General features: G+C 35.3%; 1 protein-coding gene across 1 annotated transcript in view; it reads left to right on the forward strand.

Moving 5' to 3' along the window:
* LOC140166456 (metabotropic glutamate receptor 5-like) overlaps window positions 1-19,172 on the forward strand; it is a 62,352-nt gene extending 43,180 nt beyond the window's left edge. Inside the window, exon 2 of the mRNA XM_072189938.1 lies at window positions 18,554-19,172. Coding sequence (XP_072046039.1) covers window positions 18,554-19,069 — 516 coding nt within the window. The 3' untranslated portion in view covers window positions 19,070-19,172. The remainder of the gene's footprint in view (window positions 1-18,553) is intronic.
* The last annotated feature ends 2,520 nt before the right edge of the window (window positions 19,173-21,692 follow it).

A 21,692-nucleotide genomic window follows, 5' to 3' on the forward strand; every position in this document is an offset into this window, starting at 1 on the left:
CACGGTTTGCATTCATATGCCTCCGCAGATGAAACAATAATAGTTTGCTTTTACAGAAGGTCGTATATTCCTCAGACGCGCTTTGGAAGTAACACTGCTAAGCATAGCATTTGACAAGTGATTTAAATTGACACACTCTGCAAAGCATAATATGATAACTGGAAAGTATCATCAAATAAAATCTATCAATCCCACCAAAAGGTTTGCCCTCATACATTGTCATATGTCCCTGCAGACGAAAATATATGTATAACTGTTTGCGATGTTTGCAGCGAAATACATGTACTTTAGATATCCGGCGATTTGTAATGTACCTTAATGATTCGGTCTCATATTACTAGTTAACTTGTCTGATATTGATTGAGGTAATAGAACCCAGTTCATCGGTAAACTATTACTAATGTCAGGAACCAGAACTGGTAAGGTGAAACTGCATTTGACAGACCGATATCATTAATGGTTTAAAGCATATTAATTGCATCAGGAGGTTTGTAAACTATTCTAATATACCAAAATTTTGATATAATAAAATAACAGGTATGCTAGGAACGAAAATTAATTATTGCATTCTTCAGTTTCTTCTGTTTAGGGCGGGGGCAGGATCATTCAAAGTAGGAAATTTTATGATGATAAAGTAATGATGATAAGTCCATAAAAGTTTACATTTATTATTTATTTATTATTTATTTAAAATGTCACAAACTTACACCCATCTGCTTACAGAAGAAGATTTGCCCACTCATCCTGCACATAAAAGAATAGTTAAAATTAAAAGTACATAAAATAGAGAAAAGCAACATTTTGGAAAAAAAAAATGAAATCTTGAAACAATATTATAAATATGTAATTTGAATAGGCATTTGAAAATACATAAGCCAAAACATATCATACCATAAATCACTTAAGCATGTTCAAGTAAAACGACTTAAATACGACAAGGCTGTTTGACACTGTAAACATCCTCAAGCTTAATCAATTTAAGGTCTACAAGCCTCTCAGAATAAGATGGACGATCTTCAAAATCAACTTCAGGAAAATCTTTGTAGAACAAAGTACGAGTGATTTTCCTCTGGATTTTTTCTAACCTGTCAATATGATTCCCGTTAGTATTTATAATAATACATGTATTATTGACACTTGCAAACTAACTAAATGAGGTTTAGGTAACCATTAATTTATTCATGTTAAAACCGATTAGACTTCTGAATGATCATTCCTCTGATCCAGAGGATGATTTAAGCACTTCCCACCACGCCACTGTGTTGACTTGTGGTTAGCACAGGTGTGTGAGTGAACATGACACCACTGCTCGCACATTGCATTGACGGGCATGGTTAAATTTGAATTTGGACTGATATATTTACAATAAAAACGCATTCAAAATGCTAGTCGATTTCACATTTTATGTTTCCTACAGAAGGTGTGAATTATCCTTTATGCATACATCACTTTTGTTCTGAAATCGACCAAGTAATAATGACACGCGCACAATTCTTAAACAACATCTTTTGCACAGAATTCAATGGGATTTGAAAAGTAAAGTGGCAGTTGAAACTTTAGTTATAACACGTTTGCAGTGCATGATGGGGCTTCCTTAAATCATCCTCTGCCTCTGATCGTAGTGCAGTTAAAATTGGGTTACCAGCCTTGAACCTTGAGGCTATATACCACTAATAGCCCTGGGCGATGTATGAAAATACGACGAGGAACTATTTGTCTGTGTGACATCTGAAAAGGCTGCTTTAAAATATCTGAAATATATATTGCAACAAAAAAGGACATGATTGGTGCTTCGTAATAGTATATTTTCTCTGCTCATATGACATTTTTATTGAAATATTACCAAAATTCTTCTGCATGGCATCGGGTTTTAGTAAATATTCGCCATCCTAATTGTAACTTTCAGCTTCGAGGGCGCACTGTCATTTGAGATATTTAAAGTGTCAGGTCAACCTGTTTAGGTTTTGATCATTTGGCATCTGAATCATCTAGTTTCATATCGGTATAACTGTGAGAGTTCTGAATATGAGAAAATTCCGCCCGAAATTAGCCAATTTCACATTAAAAATTGGGTAAAAGATAATAAGAGGGTATTGAATCTTGAGAACAACTGCAGTTTGCGGTAACTGTTTACAGACCATACTACGAAAATGCTTCGGGCATACACTAAATTGCAAATCAACATTTCCACCAGTTGATCTCATATTACCGGTATCAATTTAAAATGCTGCCTGCAACTGAAATTGATATTTCTCAAATTGCTAAACTGTCCTTTGTTTCTATGCTGTATAACCCACGTGTTACGAAAATAAAAACTGACAATACAAAGTTGATATTCATAAAAATGTCTTTATTGCATTTTCTTACTAATAATTGTTCGTCAACAATGGTCACGGAGTATTATTTTGCAAATAAATCAATCATGTATTGAATACGTGACTTAAACAATGTTTCAGAAATTCTGTCGTTATTGACCAATTTATCCTCTAACTTCGTATTCAATATGTTATGATGAATGACCCTTCACCGGGCCCCTCAACAGTGTTAACCAACAGTTGCAATACATAATTATTATTTTGATGAGGTCATGATGTTCACTGGGTTTTCCTGATGAAAACTATTAAATCAACTTCATTTACTACATATGCAAGTTCACCTGGTGATTTTCCAATCTGTCTCAAGAGAATGATAGCAACAGAAACGCATGATGCCTGGCGCAAATGTTACAATACTACGGTACACAGCGTCATCACCCCTATATCTCGTGTCAGAAATTACTATGATAGTAGGGCGAATCCACTCGTTCTTCAACAGCCACGCGCGATTTTGTTCAAGATAGGCCGATCGACTCAGGCCAAGCACCTGTTAGGATAAATAGATACGTTTCTTCCCCATTACGAATACGGCGTTGCCATTTATCAGCTGAAATGACTCATTTTTATGATCTACGCATGCTCATCACCCTCTTTAATGTTATCAACTCAAGAAAATTCGATCTTTTGTAAGTTTTTCTTTTCAATAGGCAGGGCGGGTTTTCAATACGAATACGCACAGTGAAGATTATCATATTCTTTCAACACATATATCTTCAAATGCAAGTCTTACAAAAGTATTTTACAAAAACCAAAAATAACAAAATATATTCAAGGATTTGAGATCATAATCATACAAGAGTAAATAGGTCTACATGTAGCTTGGAATAAATACCAGAAATGATTTTAAGCATGTCAAGTGGCGGTAACACACAATTCATCTGAGTTTTCAATTCTATAAAGACAGTGCGTCGGCAGAGTGCAACACTATTATATCGTAAGTGCAGTTTGGACAGTTTTACAGGAGGAGCATATTTGTGTTTTGCGTAGCCGTTTGTTTCCAAGTAGCCATAAAGGGACATGGGAATGTAAAGCAATTTGATTTTAATAATATAAACTATATAAATGGTGTTAAAGTTAATAAATCGATGAATTATTACTGATATTTTAGTGCAACACTATCGTAAGTGCCACATACGATAGTGTTGCACTCAAATAGAAATGTGTGTAGAGTTCAACACTATCGTATGTGCCACATACGATAGGGTTGCACTAAAATAGAAATAAGTGTAGAGTGCAACACTATCGTATGTGCCACATACGATAGTGTAGCATTCATTGCTAAATTAGGATATGCGTAGTATCGGTTCAAATGTCCAATATTTTGTCATTTTATGTTTCTTAACAAGTGTTAATTTATTTTGGCACATAATATTTACATTAGCAAGACACCTTTTGCCGTAATGTTATCTCTCAAGATTTATTACTGAATCTAAAAATAGAAACACCGGGTTTATCGTCTCTATTACCAGTCATGGGAGCTATGAACTTAGCCGGCATGATGACAATGTATACAGCCGTCAGCGTCACAGCCAGTGATGTGTTAGAGACTGTTTTGCACTTACGATGGTGTAGCATTCCGTGATTTTGTTTTGTTATGCCCAATAAAGTAGCGTATGTGGCACATACTAGATTAGCGTGCAAGACTATCGTAAGTGGCACATACGATAGTCTTGCATATTTTATTTTATTAATTAAAAATAATTAAGCAATTTTGAATCGTCAAAATCTCATTTTGGCCAAAAATGTCACACGATAGTGTAGCACTCTGCCGATACAAGCTTAATGTCCGACATTCAACAATAGGATAGGTAATGGTATAGGGCCTGATATTTTGAAAGACAACTCATAGCTGAATTTAATTACATCGCTGAGCTATTGTGATTAGTTTTTAGCCAATGAGATACCAATACCAATCGCTCACCGCGCGCCGAGAATAAATTTTAACTATAGGAGCTATTATCAGCAGCTTGCGGGGCATTCATAGACCAGTTCGTTTACTGCATATACAAAATAATTATTTACCTCATGTGAACGATGTGCGGTATAGCTATTCAACATTCAAATACTTTGTCATCGGTGGTGATATGTGTTGTTTTATATAAAATCGGTCACATTTTGTACAGGTAACTTGCTAATACAAATGTCAAATACTTTAGAAATCACCCTTAATAGAGATGCAAAAAAGCCCACATAGATTTCTTTCATACATTTTTGACTTTTGGTGCAACTGTGGTGAGATGAAATGAATGAAAACTACAGTAAAAGACGTGGTCTTCAAAGCGAAAGAAAGCGTACCAATATTTCATATACTCTCGCTAATGTTATCATCGAGCTAGTAAGTGTACTTGGATAAGGACGTATTGATATGACAATTTGTACTTGATAAGATCATTTATCTCAAAGTGGCTGATTCAATTAGAGTGAAAAACGAGTACAAGACACCAGGTGCATAGTCACTAATGCATGTTGAATTTCATTTATTCTCGTGCAAATGTAGTCCTCATGACGTTAATTATACTTTTGTTATTATGTCGTTATACTATTACATCAGGTGCAAAATATGCTACAATATTTAGGCCTATTAATTAAATTAAAAGAATCCACATTATAATATACAGACGTCACAATAAGTATGGAACATTTCTTCACGAAGTGCCAAGGCAAGTCTGGAATGGGTCTGCATGAACCGCACGGGCTAAATATATTTTTTTTTTATGTCTGAACTATGCAAGGCATTAACAGCTGCTATCGGTATGATAGCGCTGATGGGTTGGCGCCAAGATAGTTGTTAACCTCCCGTTTGAAGCTCAGCCGATTCTGGTTAGAGGTAATTGGACCAGGTAGAGCATTCCAAAAGTGAGCTGAGGATGGATTGGGAGGTAATACTCAATTTCAGCCAGAGGTGGATGTAAAGGCTTTTGCAACTAAGATCTTCATTATGTTGTTTTAAACTGGTATATTATTGCAGGGTAAGACCAGCGGTTTCGGGCCTACCCTGAATAATAAAGATAAGTAAGTAATAAATGGTGTAAAGTAGTTGTATGATAATATTATGAGTTAACATTAAGGTGCTTATAATGTAGTGCATTTTCCTAAAATGGCAGATTTTAAGAGGCTGAATTTGAGCTTTGTGGAGGACATAATTTCGGTCTTTATGCAAAATTGTCTGTTATTATCACATTTATTGGGGGTTGAGGTGATATTTCCTAAACTTTGTCAGCAATTGGCATTTGACAGAGCTTAAAGGTGCTTGCCATGTTTTTGAACATGGGTGGAGCTTAGAATATGGCTCTTAAAAAGTGGTACGTACTCGGAAAGTTTGAATAGCCCCATGGAGTCATTCCGGATTTTCTAATGAACTCACGCAATATTTTTATGTACATTAAGTTTATAAAAACATTTCGCCATATGGGGCGATTGAAACTTTTAAGAGCCGTTTTTTAAAAGCTCCTCTCGCTTTCAAAACTGGTACATTACAAGTACATTTAGTTCTGACCAACACGTATTGGTATTTAGGTGCAGAAAATATCACCTCACACTTCAATAAATTTGATAATATCAGGAAAATGTTTCCCAAATTCAGCAATTTTAACCCAAATTCAGTCTCCCTAAACCAGCCATTGTAGGCTAATTCTCTACTTTATGAGCACCATAGTGTAAACTCATAGAAAGCACATTTCCTATCAAAAATTATTTGATACTATCTCCCGACACCCCCTATAACTATTTAACCAGTGCGATTTATGCAGATCCATTTCGGATTAGTTTTGGTACTTTTAATAGAATGCCTTCCATCACCGGGATGATCACCCTCAGCCTATCAAACACAATTTGGTATGCTTGAAATTGCGAATTTTGAATTCCACTCCAATGCAATAAGTGAGTCATTGAAGTTGTTATCAGGCAAAGTGTTGGTTAATGAATATGCTGGGCCATGAATATTGCTTCTTACAGGCAGGCCATTTATATGACCATTTCTACTTCACTAAGCCCTTCGCGTCCAATAAAGTCTGTAAGTAGCAAAGAATATAAAAGGTCACAAAGTGTACACCGGAGTCAAGAAGCCTGTTACAACAAATATTTCCGATCAATATTTTTTCAGGTTGATTTTTTCGAGTAATTGTAATCTAGTTTATCTATATTCTATTTATCGATATTTAAATCCACAAATTCATTCACGATATTTTGGCCCAAGGCCTTTATCAAGTTTGAACTCACTGAGCTGTGATCCGTGTACCTGAAAATAACCAAAGAAAGGATGGTTGCGTAAAAAGCTGCGCGTGAAATGCGTGCGAGTAAAGTGTGAACGCAGAATATAAAGTACGCGAAAAACGAAGACAGCTAAGCGGATATAACTCATAGACTACTGAAATGCATGAATACTGAAATTAAGGAGTCAAAGTTATTTATGTTGAATGCATTGAATTGCAGACTCATAGCGTTGGGTATAAAGCCATAATGTGTGATTTGTTCCACAGCAAGGCCCTCAATTGTTTTCGAATTTATACTTTTTGCACGATTGTAATGGCTATTGGTGTACATAAATGCTCCGTGAGAGACATCGCCTGCTTGTGTATATTGAATCAGTGACGTACCGTATAAACTTTATGCATATCGCTATTCGTAGTACGTCTTGTTTGTACACCCCATCAGCTGCGTGTAGCTCCTCCAATAATCAGGATAAATAATACAATTGGCATGATTGGCGAGATTATACACGCATTGTGGGGGCGCCATATAATACGTCGACTTGACGCATACAATGTGTGTATATCGCTGCGTGAAGCTCCCGATAATCATGATAATAATAATCGGCGAGCTAAATACACTTATTGTAGACGCTGGAATGAAATAAAAAAATTCTTCGTTATACCTCATTTGTAATTACAAGGGGAAATGCGATCAGTAGCTATCAGTGAAAACTAACATTTAAATAGGAATCTATTTTTATCACACATTATTGCTTTAAGTGTCCCAAGTGTCGGAAATTGCTGTTACTTCAATATCATCCAAAGTGTGATCACTGGTTCTGAGATCCTCTAGGACTGGTCGGGAAATGTCACGCAGAAGGATGTCACATATAAACGTTAATAATGTTGAATTCTTAGTCATAATATTTCGCATGCAGAAAAAAATTCAAGGCGCCAAATGAAGTGCAAAGATGAATATGTTGATGACAACATTTCCTCTTATTCTTAATCAATTCAAGTTACAACACTTAGAACGTACTTACCTTAGTTTGGTAAGATGGGAAGGACGTACTTACCTTAGTGTACATGACCCAGAAAATAAGCAGAGATTTGAATTAAAATATATATCGGGTTTCCCAATTTTGGAATCTCAGAGCTTAACAGTACTCGTTGTAGGAGATCTAATAAAGAACTTTGGAAATAGGACTCGCTAAATATTTTAGCCGGCGAGGTAGGTACCAGGGAATAATCACACGGCTTGGTAGATGCGTCTTGGTTCACTCGTCTCGGCTAGTCTCTCTGATTGGTAGTTCTGCTCCTCGGCTCTTCATCGTAGATTTGGCATGAGTAGGGGCGCTAATATAAAGTTCTTCATAGAACTAGAGGTTCGACCAGGGTCTTATTTAGGCTTTCAGATTCAGCCAAGCACGAATATTATCACACAAACATGAAGACAATCAAAACCACAATTTACTGATAATTAAGTTATATTTATTACTTACTACATCTTCTTCATTCCGTATGAAACGTTATATAAAATCTAACAAGTGAACTAGGAGTAGAACAAACTCCATTATCAAGTAATAATTAGCGAGAATTGTTCTCGCTCTAAACTAAGAAGTTGTGTTCAAATCTTGACGCACACGGAGAGTTTATGGAGAGGTGTTATTCCTCTGAGTGACTGCCACAAGCTACAATTCATTCTCAGTTTGCGTCGTCCACAAGACCTCCGTTTACAAAAGACCATTGTGACGTTTTACGATAGTCTAATCGAAATGATACGAGAGAGTGATCTCACTCGGGGTGAATGACACCATAATTTTGATTAAATAAATAAATTAAAATAGAAGGCACGGGATATAAAATAATATATCGCCACAACAGAGATTAAAACAACTCATTGACTTTATTAAACGTCGAAACTACAACTTGCAAATTAACTCTCATAGTTATGGCCAATGAGACAAAAATATGTACAAACATTCTCTACGTAATGTCGCTATGACCACGGCTTCTGGACGGCATAATGAGAGTGTACCCTCAAGAACTTGAAAAATCTTGGCCAGTTTCACACCACAGTACATATAAGGTTATGTTATATGCTCGACTGAACAATCCTAACATGCAATTTTCACCAGTTGTTTTGCTAAATTGAAGAACGAAAATGGCTTTATCTAAACAAATACCCATAAAAGCCATGTCTTGCTTCACCAACCCAGTATATAAACCTCGCTATTTGATGATCGGTCTTACCCCAGGTTGGGTGGAGTTTAAAAATCACTCAAATGAGCGCATAATGTCTCTACGATTAGGCTAAGACATTTGGGTGTATTCCGGATGGAACACCCTCCTACGCAGAACAAGTGTTAATTCTTGAATTACTTCGTAGCTCCGATGTTCGCTGATTCTCCTAGCTAAGCATAAGAAGATTTCAATCCAATCCGCAGGCAATACAACGTTTTATTTTTATGGTATGTTGAAAAGAGAGAGTAATTCGTAATCAAATATTGATGCTGACTGTAATTTAATAAATGACCAATTATTTTAGTCACGACAATGCAATGAATTATTAGTTGTTTTTGGGTTCTCTGCAAACTAGAAAGATCAGATAGTAAATGTATAGGGAAAGTGAGACACGAACACTTTAAGTCTTTAAATAGATTCTTAGTTTTGATCCTGCTTACAGTTGCCTTTGCAGATTGGCGCAGGATTTCCTTGGTGATTGAATTCCTAGACCGTAACGACAAGCAAATGCCAAAAAGGAATTAGGCAAAATAAGATTAATTGTTATTTCATGACACAGAAAGTAAAGTAAATATATTGAAGAGTATTCCCTCATCAACATGATCAATGAGTATTAAAATCTCGTCTAGTACAACTTTACAAAAATACCTTTGCTGTGCTTTCTGCAGTACGTACATTCATGATCAATGATTATGGAACTCCGATTTGAGCAATTATAGTTTATCAAAGCCACGACAGTGCTTTAAGCGTACTGTCGTTCTAAAAGTTATAAACGAGAATGACGGGGGGGGGGGAGGAGGTTGATTAGCAGTAATTGAAATAAACTTTAAAGTAATACTATATCTTATTATTTGTAAATTCATACAACTAGTCCAATAAATTCCACTTTACATGCAGACGTTTCGGAGTTGCCAGTTGATTTTCCTTCAGAAATCAGATCGTCAAATACGTGACTTAAGTTGTATTGCCCCTCGTCACTGTTCATGGTGTTGCTAAGCAGCAGAAAACATCAGCTGTACACAGATCGTCAGTGCAACAATAGCATCGAAAAAGTAAACTGGTAGTTTACGAAATGTCTGCATGTAAGTGGAATTTATTGGACTAGTTGTATGAATTTACGAATAATAATCTACTATGAACAGTCCTGATGAATATCTTCAAGAAAATACTATATCTGATATATATAGGTTCACATCATAGAAATAGTAGTTACCTTTAATCAGATGCTAACAGCTATCTCGTTGCAACATTGGACTGGACATACCCATGTGGTTGGGGACATTAACATTGTTCCCCATATGCGACACTTAAAAGGGCATTTAGAGATTTTTATATCACCGAAAACCTATGGCTACATAATGTTTATGTAAAAAAAAATCTTGCAGATTAATTCGTTTAGCAAAGATATGGTGAAATTTGAATTTCGTTCTGGTATAACAGAACGATATTACAACACATTGTCTATGGAGCAGTGTAATACACATACTCATGCATAACTCTCTATCGCAAAATCAGAATCAACTGAAAAAAAAATCTGGCAAAGTGTTGGTTAATGAATATGCTAGGGACAAACTGGCTTCTTACAAGGCAGGCCATTGATATGACAATTTCATCTTCAGTAAGCCCTTCGGGTCCAATAAAGTCTGACAGTAACAAAGAATAAAAAAAGGTCAAAACACAAAGTGTACACCGGAGTCAAGAAGGCTCTTACAACAACTATTTTCCATCAATATTTTTTCAGGTTGGTTTTGTCGAGTAATTGTAATCTAGAAACTATTTATCGATGGATAACTCTGGGCAATTCTTTGCCGAATTCATAACGAGATGTATATTTAAATCCACAAATTTATTTACGATATTTTGGCCCAAGGCCTTTATCAAGTGTGAGCTGTGATCGGCGTACCTGAAAATAACCAAAGAAAAGAGGGTTGCGTGAACTGGTGAAGAGCGTGCGAGTGAAATGCGAGCGAGTAAAGTGCGAACGCGTGGAACGCGCATGGCAACAGTAAATGCATTGAATTGCAGATTCATGACGTTGTGTTTCAGTGTCTCAAGTTGGAAAATTATTCTTTGTTCCATCAGTTACATCCAAAGTGTGATCATGATCACTGGTTCTGAAGTGCTCTGGGACTGGTCGGGAGATGTCACGCAGAAGGATGTCACATATATATACTTTAAAAATGTTGAATTCTTAGTCATAATAATTCGCGTGCAGAGAAAAATTGAAGGCGCCACATGAAGTGCAACGATGAATATGTTGATGACAACATTTCCTCTTATAATCTCTAATTTTTGATCAATTCAAGCTACAACACTTATGCAAGTGTTGTAAGGACGTACTTACCTTAGTTTGGTAAGATGGGAAGGACGTACTTACTTTAGTTTGCATGACCCAGAAAAGATGCAGAGATTTTAAACTAAAAGACATATCAGGTTTTCCAATTTTGAAGTCTCCGAGGTTAACAGTACACGTTGTAAGAGATTAAAACAACTCATTGACTTTATTAAACGTCGAAACTACAACTTACATATTAACTCTCGTAGTAATGGCTAATAGACAAAAATGTGTATAAACATTCCCTACGTAAAGTCGCTATGGTCTCTGAACGGCATCCATCGAGTGGGCCCTCAAGAGCTTGAGAAATCTGGATAGTTTTACACCAAAGTATATGACAAAATAAGGTTATATGCCCGACTGAACAATCCTACAAACATGCAATTTTTACCAGTTGTTCTGCTAAATTTGAAAGCAAGAACGAAAATAAACTCACTGGCTTTATCTAAAAAATACTCATAAAAGCTATGGCTTGCAGCTGCTTGCTTCTCCAACCCACTATATAAACCTCGCTATTTGATGATTGGTCTTACCCCGGGCAGGGTAGTGGATTAAAATCACTCAAATGAGCGCATAATGTTTCTACGATTAGGCTAAGACATTTGGGTGTATACATGTAAGTATTCCGGATGAAACACCCTCAGTCGCAGAACAAGTGTTAATTCTTGAATTGCTTTGTAGCTCCGATGTTCGCTGATTCTCCCAGCTATAAGAAGATTTCAATCCAATCCGCAGGCAATACAACGTTTTATTTTTATGGTATGTTGAAAAGAGAGAATAATTCGTAATCAAATATTAATGCTGACTGTAATTTAATAAAATGACCAATTATTTTAGTCACGACAAGGCCATGAAATATTAGTTGTTTTTGGGTTCTATAGAAAGATCAGATAGTAAATGTATAGGCAAAGTGAGAATCGAAGTCTTTAAATAGATTCTTACTTTTGATCCTGCTTTTCCTTTGCAGATTGGCGATAGATTTCCTGGGTGATTGAATTCCTAGACCGTAACGACAAAAAGGAATGATGCAAAATAAATTGAATTGTTATTTCATGACACAGGAAGTAATATTGATGAGTATTTTCTTATCAACATGATCAATGAGTATTAAAATCTTGTATAGAACAGCTTTACACATTTCTGTGCTTTCTGCAGTATGTACTTATATTCATGTTTAATGATTATGGAACTCCGATTTGAGCAATTATAGTTTATCAAATCCACGACAGTGCTTTTAGCGTACTGTCGTTCTAAAAGTTATAAACGAGAATGGCGGAGGGGGGGGGGGAGGAGGTTGATTAACATCAATTGAATTAAACTTTCAAGTAATACTGTATCTGATATAGGTTCACATTATAGAAATAGTAGTTACCTTTAATCAGATGCTAACAGCTATCTCGTTGCAACATTGGACTGGACATACACATTTGGTTGGGGACATTAACATTGTTCCCCATATAGGGCATTTCGTGATCCACAGCATCACCCCCCCCCCACTTTTCTCAAAAAATGTTGAGATTATTATATCACTGGAAACCTATGGCTACATAATGTTTATGTGCAAACAATTTCTTGCAGATTAATTCGTTTTGCAAAGATATGGTGAAATTTGAATTTCGTTCTGGTATAACAAACGAAATTACCAGTCTATGGAGCAGTATACATACTCATGCATAACTCGCTACCGCAAAATCAGAATCAACTGAAACTTTGGGAATACGCTTTATTCTTGGATATCTACTGAAAAATGTCATAAAAGAGGATACTAGGATCACGAAATACGCCTTTATTAGTTTCAACCATTTATTTAGTTCAATCATCTAGTTTCTGTTAATGAAGACAATCTGTATGTGGCGGCATTCAACTAATTCAATGTTGATTCAATGAGAGATCACAAGGGTGTGATTAAAGGATGACAGGGGCATAGTACGTCACTGAATGAAAACGCATGCTCCGATAAACTCGGGACGAATAAAGTAAAAATTTGTGAAAAAGTGCACTGACCTGAAATAAGAAGAAAGAATATTCTACATTAAAATATAATTGTTCAGTTCGGTTCAGTTCAGATTTATTCACAATATAATATTCAAGTATTCATATTCAAGTTAAAAATTACAGCGGTACATAAATACATTATGACAATAAGAGCCTGTCATAATTATAAACACACATACGAAAACAAAAATAAAAGAAGGTCTCTCTGTTTGTCGACCAGCACTTATTTCCCTTACATCACTGATTTTCGTCGGTTTTTCATCCCAGCTACATACACTTTAAGTACATATCATTAGATTTATAAAAAAATACCAAAAATATAAATTTTTTATCATTTGCCATACAATGTGTATTATATCGCAAATTAAAAAAAAAAAATTTCATATCAGAAGGACATTCTTCGAATGCAATTAGATATGTCTGATGTACTCTCATATCTCACACGTGTCCTTTCTTAACCAGTTCGTGTAGTATTTAAAATGTCACAAACTTACAAACTTACACGTACACCCATCTGCTTACAGAAGATTTGGTTTGGGACAGATGAGAATTCATTTAATGACAGGGGCGTAGTTAGTATTCTTGGCCTGACCAAGAATAACATTTTCAAGACATGTATGACCACAAAAACATTTCAGGGGCAAATAAACTTTCGTCCCGGTTTTAGTGAACATGTTTCATTGGCGGAAAACACGTACATTATACCGAGTGTCTGTTTTTACGATTAAGAGCTTCAAAAAGCTTTATTGTGTGGCAATGTGTCCGAATAAAAATGTTGCATTTTGATGATCAATGTGCATTTTGGTGTGAAACGGGCCATAGAGAAGATGCCACGGCCTTTTATTGCCACGCCTTCTTTTCGTTTTTGGTCTTTTCTTTACTTTTCTTCATTCCTAAAATTGAACCAATTTCCAAACAACAGTTCCTATGCTCACGATGATTTAACTTTTGATATCACATTTGGTATCAACCTTCGAAGGAAAGTGTATAGAAAATTATTATATAAATTAATTTGCCATAAACTCATCAGACTCTGATTAAATTGGGATGGAACTAATGGCGACTTTTTAATATGGCTGTATTTAGTTTCTATTAATGAAGAAAATCTGTATCTGGCGGCATTCAACAAATTCAATGTTGATTCAATGAGAGATTACAAGGGCGTAATTAAGGGATGGCAGGGGCATAGTACGTCACTGAATGAAAACGCATGCTCCGATAAATTCGGGACGAATAAAGTAAAAAAAAAGTGATAAGCTTGCACTGACCTTAAATGAGAAAAAAGAATATTCTACATTAAGATATTGATCAGTTCGGTTCTGTTCAGATATATTCACAATATAATATTCAGGTATTAATTTTTTTAAATAATAATATTGAGAGTTGAAAATTACAGCGGTACATAAATACATTTTGACAATAAAAGCCTGTCATAATTATAAACACACATACGAAAACAAAAATAAAAGAAGGTCTGTCTGTGTGTCAGCACTTATTTCCCGTACATCACTGATTTTCATATATCATCCCGTGAACCAGAAAGCACTTTAGCAGCCGATGGTACGACTAAACATTACGTTAACAGCCGTTGGAAAAGTGCTTCAAGTGCTCAATTGGCTCATTTTAGAGTAGTTATGGCAGCATGCCTTCGAGTTGCAAATACCATGACGAATGGGTGGGTAACAAGTCACATTTGATAAGTAAGCGCACGACTCCATAAAATGAAATAAAATATCGTGAGCCTATAAAATCCGAAAATTAATGGTGCAAAACCAATGTCAATCTCAGCTATTTTGCAAGCAAAATGCACATCATTAACCCTTGGCATTTGTTACAATTAAATGAGCTCATTTTCAGACGGACACTGATTGACTAACTTCTTTATAAAAATGATTCATATTAATAAAACATAATCATAATGCAAAAATATGATTAAGTTTGCTTAATAGTATAGATGGTACAGTGGTCTAAATCTATCTTACATCAGTATAGTATGTAATGTTATGTAGATAACTTATCTTCGCATTGATACATCCCGCTCTGGGCTAATGTACTTGTTATAGTCTTTACATTCCCGGCATATGACCTTAACATCAACATTAAGGATTATCATTTTGACGCAAGTACTAAATCATACAAATAAACCAGGGTATACTATACGCCAGATATGAGATATACCGATAACGAAATACTCTTTTTCAGACATACCAGTAATTATAAATGTCAGTACAGATATTCAGGATTCATTGCCATCTTTCTGTGTCCATGTCCGTTGTACCTATTCTGTTTTTCTAGTTGACAAAAGATTTTAAAAGAAGTTACAATAATATCCCCCTACCAAACGTAGAACAGTGCAAGTGGCGAACGTTCATTGAAGCAATACTTCAGGTCGAAACACTTTTATATGTATTATTTAAAGGTATCGTACACAGAACTTCTAAATGTATTTCGAAAATAGGAAATGGTTAAAATTGTTAATGACGTATCTGAAGGAGCTATATACACACTATTAAATATCGGTTAGGTTAAATGTCACCATGCTTGGCAATTACTGTTAACCAGCAAAAAGTCAACAAAAGTAATTGAGCAGAAATCCACCTCATAGTATTTTTAACGTTCTCATTTTACAAATGATTAAAGACGAATTGGACCAGACCATTGGAAAGTCCAAGTAAAAGAGATGATTTTCCTTCTCCTAGCGCACCCTGCAACCTTTTACGTACCCATCTTGTCTCCTGCCTATGACATACGAAACCGTCGATTAAAAGGGCTTCGAACTATGTAGTCTCTAAGGTAACCCTGAACAAGATTGAAAGCAAACGTCAATTTTACAAAAATGAAATAAGTTATCCAAATGAAGATGTTTTCTCTCAAAATCATGAGATTTCATCACATTTACATTCGAAAGGGCATAACCTTTTCAAAACCTCAGTTCAGTATCCCTTAGACTTTTCCGTAGTCCACTTGCCCATTGTGCATACTCTTAAAACTCTGATTTAATTAATTTGTGCACAATCGATAGATTTTCACATCTGATCTTTTTAGTCACCGTACTCCCTCTATTTGTTGGCTTCCCAAGTGGACTACTTAATTTCGATTGCGGTTAACAGGGCTGTCTATATATGGATGAGATTGTCGGATTTCTGGCCTACTAAAATTGGCCATGATGTAATGCATCTTTAAATGGATCTGGCTTGTGATTGGTCACCCAGATCTCGTTATGGTTTAAATCCTCCGGACACGTGCCATTACCATTGATTACTACATCGTACACAACTCGGCGCTTTGTGTACTAGGTGCATGAGCGCGTCTTGTACGTACAGGTTTTGTCCTTGCGGTTAAATTGAATTGATAAACAAGTATGATTGACAGTGTGTGTTAGGGACTAAGTCCCCGGTCAAAGTCCTGTTAAAAATGCAATGTTCATAGTTGATTTTTAACTCGGGCTTTCGCGATTATTAGCTATTATTAAACTGGTAGATTCTAAAATCAGAATTGTTCAGTATTGAAGTGCCATTATAGAATGTTATAATATGTTGCATTCAATAAGCCTACGTATACGCTACTGTTAGGCTACTGTCACTAATATAATTATATAAACTTTATCATAACCATTTACTAGTATTTTGATGTAATAAATATCAGTATAATAACCGAGTTCAACTGAATGCGTTCATCATGATTAAATAACATAATATTTTTATTTATCAAAAATCGACTATGGCATAGTCTAAGTATCCCTGTAATAGAGCGTGGGTTAAACTAAATCAGCTCAAACTAATATATAGAACCAACATTAGGCGAACACAGAATTAATGCTGAATAAAGATGTTAATCACAATAATGGTTTGTTAACAGTCAGATAGGAATGCAGGTGCCCTGATGGGATTTTAAGATTTAGGTCAACTACTCAGTTAAACACTTAAATTACAGGAGTCAGTTTCAACAATGGTTTGCTTACAGATCAGAAATGAACGTGCATGTCCATTCCATCTTAACAATATTTAACCAGCTATGGTTTTAAGCTTCAGGTGAACAAAATTATAAACTGAAAACTTAATGAAAAGTGTTAAGGTAACCCTGAACAAGATTGAAAGCAAATGTAAATTTTAGAAAAATGAAATAAGTTATCCAAATGAAGATGTTTTCTCTCAAAATCATGAGATTTCATCACATTTACATTGGAAAGGGCATAACCTTTATTTTCAAACCTCAGTTCAGTATCCCTGTAATAGAGCGTGGGGTAAATTAAATCAGCTCAAACTAATAGAACCAACATTAGGCGAACACAGAATTAATGCTGAATAAAGATGTTAATCTCAACAATGGTTTTTTAACAGTCAGATAGGAATGCAGGTGCCCTGATGGGATTTTAAGATTTAGGTCAACTACTCAGTCACTTAAATTCCAGGAGTCAGTTTCAACAATGGTTTGCTTACAAATCAGAAATGAACGTGTATGTCCATTCCATCTTAACAATATTTAACCAGCTATGGTTTTAAGCTTCAGGTGAACAAAATTATAAACTGAATACTTAGTGAAAGGTGTAAGTTTCAACAATGACCCTCTGACAAGGTATAAATGAAGATGTCAACCTCACTGAACAGATGAGGTTTCATGCTCCAGTTCAACAACCAGACCAAATATTGAGTGTAGATGTAGCATACAAAATGGGTTGCACAGAGAACAAGAGCTTGATCTGGCATATGATGCCATTGTATTTAGAAATTAATTTAACAACATGCGCGGTGTGAGATTTCCAGGGAATTATCAATAAGGATTCCTAAGACAGACTTGAGTGGCGTATACTTAAATTATAACTGTATCATCGTTTTTGTTTATATTATTAACTGCTCTGTTATTGTGTTCATTTGTTAGGTTTTAAGGAAAGCTTATTTAGAAACAAGTTGGACGTTTTATTTGATTAATTCTTGATCATGTTATTAATTGGATTTTCAAGTGATATGGAATATTTGAAGGAAAATGATATTAGCATAAAGTGTGAGAATGCAGGATTTGTGCAACCTAAGCTGATATTTAATTTAATTATAATAGTCTTGATGAACTTATGCAAACCGGCATTTTAATGTTATTAAAACGTTGTGACCACATACTAACACCTCTGTTAATACATGTTTGTATTTGTTTGGTACCTACCTACGATGTATCTTGCGTTCCTGCACCTGCTGCCTCACACTTCCAGCTTTTGCGGTCCTGTCCTGTGCTGTAAAATGACCAACCACTTGTATATTGAAAGTTTGTATGAGAGCCCAAGATGACCTTTTAACCAAACAGACCCGGTTGGTTTCTAAGTTCGGAAATCAATTTGTTGAAACGGTCACTTTTCAATACTGACAAATTAATTCATGGTATTGTAACATTTTCGTTTCTTGTACTGTTATATTTCCCTACAGATTCTGGCAGCGTGTTGTTCAGCAAGCATCAACCCATCTAAACCAAACTATATGTTTACATCGCCTAGAAGAGACAACATAGAGCTTTACTGCACACTAGGAACTGGGTTTTTGATTTCAGTAGGATATAATGGTATCATCATTGTAGCTTGCTGCTTCTATGCCTTCAAAGCCCGAAAGGTTCCTAGCAATTACAATGAGTCTAAATTTATTGCGGCTAGTGTATATTCAACAGTGGTTGTATGTGTATCGCTTATACCTGTTTACACAACAGCAGTTGGTGCTGTTCAAAAAGTTTCCGCTTTATGCGCTGCTTTGCTGTTGACAGCTTATATAACATTGGTGTGCTTGTATCTACCTAAACTTTATGCGATCCACTTTGTCAATAACGATGGCGATCTTCAGATTCAAAATTGGCGAACATCAAGTACAAGGGTCGGATTGGAAATGAGACCACAAAGTATGCAAAACCAGAGTATGCTAAACGTTAAAGGGGTACCTGTTACTCAAACCTAAATAGTATACGCATGCAGTGGCGGCGCTAGGGGGGGGGGGCATTTTCCCTCCAAATATTTTTCTTGCCCCCCAGTACCCCCCAATTTTGAGGCAAACCCCCCAAAACTATGTAATTTTCCACTTTTTGTGGCAATTTTGCGCAAACTATGTCATTTGTCGAGTTTGCCCCCCCTGAAATTCACCTCCCCCCCGAAAAAATTCCTAGTGCTGCCACTGTACGCATGTAAAATAGAAAAGCTGTTTGTTAAATGTGAAGCACTCGCAAAGCTCTGTTATAGCTAATCATAGAGGATCTGGCAGTTTGATTCGGGATAAAGTTGTATAACCCTAACACACTTTCTGGTATTTGGCGACGGGGAATTAAAGAAGGAAGAAAGAAGATGAAGAGCAACATTGTTTTCTGTACTTGTTCTGAGTAAAGTATTCACTATCAAAAAGCAAAAGCATTAAATATATAAAATGTTGGTATGCATACGTTGCAGTCGAATATGGAAGCATATTTATTGTTATTATTATCATTATTATTATTATTATTATTATTATTATTAATATTATTATTATTAATATTATTATTATTATTATTATTATTATTATTATTATTATTATTATTATTATTATTATTATTATTATTATTATTATTATCTTAATTAATCAATTCTTAAAGACAAGTGTCGTCCTCTTCAATAACACTATTTTAATTTCTCTTGTTTGGATTTTCGACGGATAAGATGAAACACACAAATTATCAAAGCAATTGCATGTGCCAATTGGACTATTGTATTGAATACAAAAAACAATTAATAAGTAAGACTACAAGAAAGAGTGGCTTTGGTAATTAGTTAAATGCACTATCAATGATTTGACTATAGATAAGAACTAAGTGATGAGAGAAACATGACCTAATAGGTCATATTATGGCCTAATGTTTCATGTTTGACAGTGGAGTGGATATTATTTGCAGCTACACGCAATTGAATGACACTTCATAATATGAATCAACACCGCTGTGTTCTTTCTTCTTGCAAAGGTTTTCAAATGATTTTATTGTCTTATTCTTCACATTGCGTTTCAATACCTGAAGAAGATTGATCAGAGATTGAATTCCCTCCTGAGGTTCGTATCTGTAAATTAATTGACCACATCACCAGGCTGTCATTATAACTAGAGGCAGTATATGACAAACGTGGGTCAATGAATTACTTAAAAATGTATCTAATTCCCAGGAAGTGAGTTTGCCTGAGGCAATTTGTGGTTAAATGTTGATCCCTCACTATAAGAGTTATAACCATCGATTTTGTTGAAAAAGGAGGTGAGACATGATCAATTCTGTACAGGCAGCGAAACCTAATGACCTTTAAGCCATTACTAAAAATAAATATGATTACTTGTTTTCATAGATCACTGATAGTGCCTTTAATAAACCTCGTAACGGGCCATTCATTTGGTTAAATAATGAATTCTTTTACTGTGCTCGAGTGGAACCGTTTTTGTAGTAGGAGTAATATAATTATGATTGTTAAAAAGCTGTGTGTAATTTGTGCGTGATGGTTGTGTGTGTGCTAAACATTTTGGTGTGTGCTGCAGAGGGATGTGGGGGTGTGTGTGGGGGGTGCGCTAGTGCGAACAATTCGTGTGATGGGATGAATGGATTTATATATTTGGTATGTCTGGTATGTATGCGTGTTTATGTGCCTTTACTCTAGCAAATCTGTTATAAGCTAAAAAAAATAGTTTCCGGCTGGCGATTTTATTAATCAATTTCCAGCACACCCTATGATTGGTTAGCATCGTGTTACCAGGGCGAGCAAGGGAGGTGCATTCCCTAGTTACGCGATACTAACCTATCACGTCAGAGGCGACCTAACCAACACAAAAAGAAAGCACTCATGGTAATTTGATTGATACGATCGTGTGCAGCATCTTTTTTAACTCCAATTTGAAATCGCATTTGTTACCAAAAGCTCTAAATTGACAAAGATTAATACCAGTATTAATTTGATAAGGCTGAAATAAAACAAAATGCTATATTTCAAAGCCCTTGGAAGTTTCAATTTGTATTTGTTATTTCTTTCTTTCTTTCTTTTTCTTTCTTTCTTTCTTTCTTTCTTTCTTTCTTTCTTTCTTTCTTTCTTTCTTTCTTTCTTTCTTTCTTTCTTTCTTTCTTTCTTTCTTTCTTTCTTTCTTTCTTTCTTTCTTTCTTTCTTTCTTTCTTTCTTTCTTTCTTTCTTTCTTTCTTTATTTCTTTCTTCTTTCTTTCTTTATTTCTTTCTTTATTTATTTTGTTTTAAAGATTTGTTTAAAACTTAATTTTGAATTCGTTTGTGAGTGTTCAGAAGTACACAGCATACAATTTTGTTCATGTACACAATTGAAGTACAAACAATTGTTTCTTAAAAATCAATTTGCCATTTCAGCTGAAATGGCCCCGCTAAGAAAAACAAACGCGCAAAACGCGCTTTTAAACAAGCTATTTGGTTCATTTTTTAAATTCAATTTTATTTGTAAATTTGAAAAAATAAAACATTTTAAACAAAACAAGTGCATTAGTGGGGTGGGGTGGGTGGGGGATGTGTTTATTTGATTGCCGTCTTGGGTCCCCCATTCATTTCAAGTATTGTATGTA

Source organism: Amphiura filiformis, chromosome 1 (assembly GCF_039555335.1).
Source record: "Amphiura filiformis chromosome 1, Afil_fr2py, whole genome shotgun sequence".
Taxonomy (NCBI): Eukaryota; Metazoa; Echinodermata; class Ophiuroidea; order Amphilepidida; family Amphiuridae; genus Amphiura; species Amphiura filiformis.